This window comes from Austrofundulus limnaeus, unplaced genomic scaffold, assembly GCF_001266775.1.
Source record: "Austrofundulus limnaeus strain Quisiro unplaced genomic scaffold, Austrofundulus_limnaeus-1.0 Scaffold189, whole genome shotgun sequence".
NCBI lineage: Eukaryota > Metazoa > Chordata > Actinopteri > Cyprinodontiformes > Rivulidae > Austrofundulus > Austrofundulus limnaeus.
Window position 1 is genome coordinate 485,779 of NW_013952591.1, and position 4,185 is coordinate 489,963.

General features: G+C 39.4%; 1 protein-coding gene across 1 annotated transcript in view; it reads right to left on the bottom strand.

Annotated features, from left to right (window-relative positions):
* LOC106524473 (VPS10 domain-containing receptor SorCS3) overlaps positions 1-4,185 on the bottom strand; it is a gene marked incomplete in the record, with an annotated part of 110,456 nt that overhangs the window by 68,136 nt on the left and 38,135 nt on the right. Inside the window, 2 exon segments of the mRNA XM_014018283.1 lie at positions 399-578; positions 755-844. Of these exon segments, the coding sequence (XP_013873737.1) occupies positions 399-578; positions 755-844 (270 nt within the window).

The following is a 4,185-nucleotide window of genomic DNA, read 5'->3' on the forward strand; positions in this document are numbered from 1 at the left end:
TTTTTAACTTGTAATCATTATTATTAGTAACTGTTCTATTCATATTATAGCTCTTGTGGTTTGTATTGAATTACTGTACTGAAGTTGGTGTGGTAGTGTTCTTTTAAATACCAAGAAAATTTTCTATTCATATTATAGCTCTTGTGGTTTGTATTGAATTACTGTACTGAAGTTGGTGTGGTAGTGTTCTTTTAAATACCAAGAAAATTTTCTATTCATATTATAGCTCTTGTGGTTTGTATTGAATTACTGTACTGAAGTTGGTGTGGTAGTGTTCTTTTAAATACCAAGAAAAATTTCTCCCAAGAGAGACAAATAAGGGATTTTTTGTTTTTACTCTTTGAGATAAAACCTGTTTGTGTGTGCTCCACAGAAAGTTCATTAAATCAGGTGCGTACCTCATACAGGTCAAGCATCTGGTTCCCACCTATGCCCCTGGTGGTCTTGACGTTTTCCATGGCCAGGGTGAAGTAGATGCCTCTGGTGTCAGACAGGTAGAGATTGTAGGTGTCGTTCTGGTTCCACTCCTGCACTGCTGCAAACACCTGCTTCTCGTCGGTGCTGACGATGTGTAAATCCTGTCGGGGGGCAGCGGGACAGGTTAGCATGACTGGAGGTGCAGGGGGGGACAGGTTCGATTTAACCAGCTGGTAAACGTCTTTTATCAGCRATAACCTTTCAAATCTATGAAAGAACTGAATAAACTGAAAGATTAACTTTAGAAATAAAAGTGTGAGGGTGTGCTGCAGCCTACCTTAGGCAGGGAATACTTGGGCAGTTTGATTTGGATAAATAAATCTCTCTTGTACGACACGTAATAGGTGGCTCGTCCGGATGTAGGAACCTGCAAGAGGGTTACAATTATTTCAGTCGATAAGTTTTCAAGAAATGTTTGCCCAAAGAGGAGTCTTTGTGCTGAGAAATGTGTCCATTGACTGTAAGTGGTTTATTATGAGAAGATAGTTAAAAAGWCTATGATGGGGAAGAATAAAACAATCATTTCTTCTCCTCAGAATATTTATAAAAGCAGTGAACTCAAACTAATATGTAGAATTTAACCTTCATTTAGACGGCACAAAAAAACTAGCTGCCTTTAACTTTCATTGTTTTTCCATTTCTATTATAAAAACATTGATTCRGCTGAATCGTACCTTTCTGTAGCTATAACCAACTCTGGAGCATTTCACTTGTTTCCTGCTTTTATTGTCCCATTAGATRTTACTATTTCATTCCATTCAGTTCAGTTTATTTAWATAAGTCACARAAMATGTCCTCTTTGYYTTGCTTTTTTATTTTGGATGTGTTTTTACTCCAGAAGTATCACCTTGTTCCAGAGTGATGGAAACATGAAGCGATCAGCTGACAGAGGTCTGATCTGCAGCAGTGAGAGGATAACTGCAGCTCATGGTGGAGGAGCTGAGCTGAAAGCTGCAGCTACAGTCAAGTCAGTTTGGATCAGGAMTGAAAGCTGGAGGTCCCTGAAGTAAGCTTCCTCTGCAGGGTGGTYCCGCTGCAGGCATCTGATGAGGACAGGTTTTGGACATGTCCCACTGTGACATAACTCCAGGGCAGAGCMAGAACCAGCTGGAGACATTACAGAAATTTTTTGTTTCCTGGGAACACCTTGGGATGTCCCAGGAGTAGCTGGATCCAGCCGTTAAATCTAAAAGTTTGATTCAGTATTTATTAGGAACAACAGGTCTTCGTGAGCTCCAGGAGCTCTGGGACCACAGAGACGTTTGACAGAAACACARAATCTGCCAAGGTTCATCTGTGGAAACAGGTACAATCATTCATCTGTTTATTAAAACTACAAATAAAAACTTAGGATTCAGTCATTTATTGGGTTAATTCTGAAAAAAAGTTTTAAAAATTAACTTTTATGTACTTTGACTTTCAATTGTTATGTATTAATGTAAAACTTCCTGTAACTGAGCTGATGTCCAGAATATTTCCTGTAACTGAGCTGATGTCCAGAAGATTTCCTGTTATGGAGCTCAGCTGCTGAATAAACCATATCCTGGCCTCTTGTGAAAGTTTCATATTATCTTCAATCAGAGGAAGCAGTGGGTGGAGGTCTGCAATCACCTCAGCCTCCTCTTTCTGTGCAGGATCTCATTATGATGCTGCACTCAGTGGTTACCCACAATGTTTTCTTCTTTGATCAGGTATAGTGGTCTCAGTTCAAATTCAAAGGATGCAGTTCTCCCCAGGTGTCAGGGCACTTGGTGGTTTCAAAGTAGACCAAAGTAAATATGTCTAAAGACAATCAATAGTCTCATTATTCTTTGTCAAGAGAGATCTGTAAGCTGCCTAAACAAGTCTCATCTGCTGTTTGAGGGAAAAAAAATCCTTCCTGATGGTCTGTCTCCAAGCTGGGAGGGTGGCGGTTAGCGGAGACGTGTCATTAGCCTTGAGGCAACAAAAGACAAAGATCTGAGACTCAACAGACACGATGATTCTGCAGCTTCATAACCCAATTTAGCTCCTGATCAATACTGACATGAAATTCATTAAAGAAAAGCCTTCCAGTCCCGACTGGCTGCCGAGGACAAGCCATGTGAGCATCCATGCTGCACGACAAAGATGATTTTCTTACTGATCTTTTTAAAGTGTTCTGTGCTCAGAAGAGGGGGAAACAGATTTTCAGAGGAAATCTAGCRGCCTGGCTGTGAGCAGCACAACCTTCCCACATGCAATGGAAGGAAGGAGRAGGGAGCCGCAGATCGATGGGCAGATAACCAGCAGCAGTTTGAACTTTAAGAGGAATTGGTATGATTGATTTATTTTCCTCTCTCTCTCCCTATCCCTCCTCAAATCTTTGGTCTGTGACGTTAAAATGTGGAAGTGCTCGGAGTGAAGGGGAGGTTTAGGTTGAGTACCTTAGAGTTCACTTGAAAGAGTTGGGAGAGGTCAAACAGGATTGAAGGATTTYTGCAGAACGGCTCTATTTCTTTGTCTAAATTGCTGCAGGGGCGAGCTGAGCTCCAGAGGAGTGACTCAGGTAAGGAGATATTTGACACGCCGCTTTCCTTTACCCACTGAAACACCCAAAACATCTGTAAAAGTAAGAATTTTGTTTCACTTATCCTCCAAGCTTTTCTGTCACATAAAGGCCTGTTTGGAAAACACATTTAGCTGCGAGGATTGATTCGGGTCTGCAGCCCGGTCAATGAGCATGTGATGAATTGGGTTGACTKTGCTCAGCAGACATGTTTAAAAGGTAAAAAAAATCCCTGAGTGAAAAAGTCGTACAGATGCTTCTCAGCCTCAAACGGACCTGTTTGAAACACTTTTACCAGACGAGGAGCGACAGAAGAGTTTTCAGAGTCTGCTTTGAATAACTCTGCTGGTGTCGTTGACAAGCCGTGTAATTATCCCGACGTTCTCCGTCCATTCTCAAACGCACAAAACCTCATTTGCACAATGTCAAAGTAAATAATAATCTTGCTGCAGAGAAAATTAGAATATAAGCAATAAACTGCATCTGTGTTACTTGGGATTCAGAATATTAGCGTTTCCGATTTTTCTGTCACACAAATCCTAATAAATATGACAACAAGCAGAGACTGGGGGGTATTAAAAGCAGTCAGGTGTTGCAGAGAAATACAGATTAAATGCCCAGTTGATGGTAAATTTAAATAACTTTTACTAATTGTTTCACCAGTTTGTAAAAAACTAATTATCTGTAGAGTGACAGAATCAAAAGAACTGAACAAACAAGCTTTTGTTTTATATCATATTTTTCAACAAAGAAAACCCTTTTTAGAAACAAAGAATGTTTGAATTCTTTGAAKAATCTATTTAATCTGTGAAGATTAAAAACTAAATATATTTTTTTGAACCTGCAGCTTTAAATGTGCATCAGTAGTCAGGTTGTGTCAATGTGCATTTTTTGATCTGTTTCTTTTTTTTTCTGTTTCTCTTCATGCACTACAAAAGGATAACAAAATATTTTAGTTTGAAACATAATTTGTGTTTTTTTAAACAGTTCGATTATTTCTCCTGACAGYGTGGTTCTAGAAACCCACTGATCCCAGAAAACAACAAGTCTAACTTTGTTCATTTTACGGCTCTAACCTGGTGTGGAGGCAGCTGAGAGTCGCAGTTTTAAAGGGGCAATATGATGTAAAATCAACTTTTTTAGCTTTATATCATGTTATAATGTTATACTCTCATAAAAAC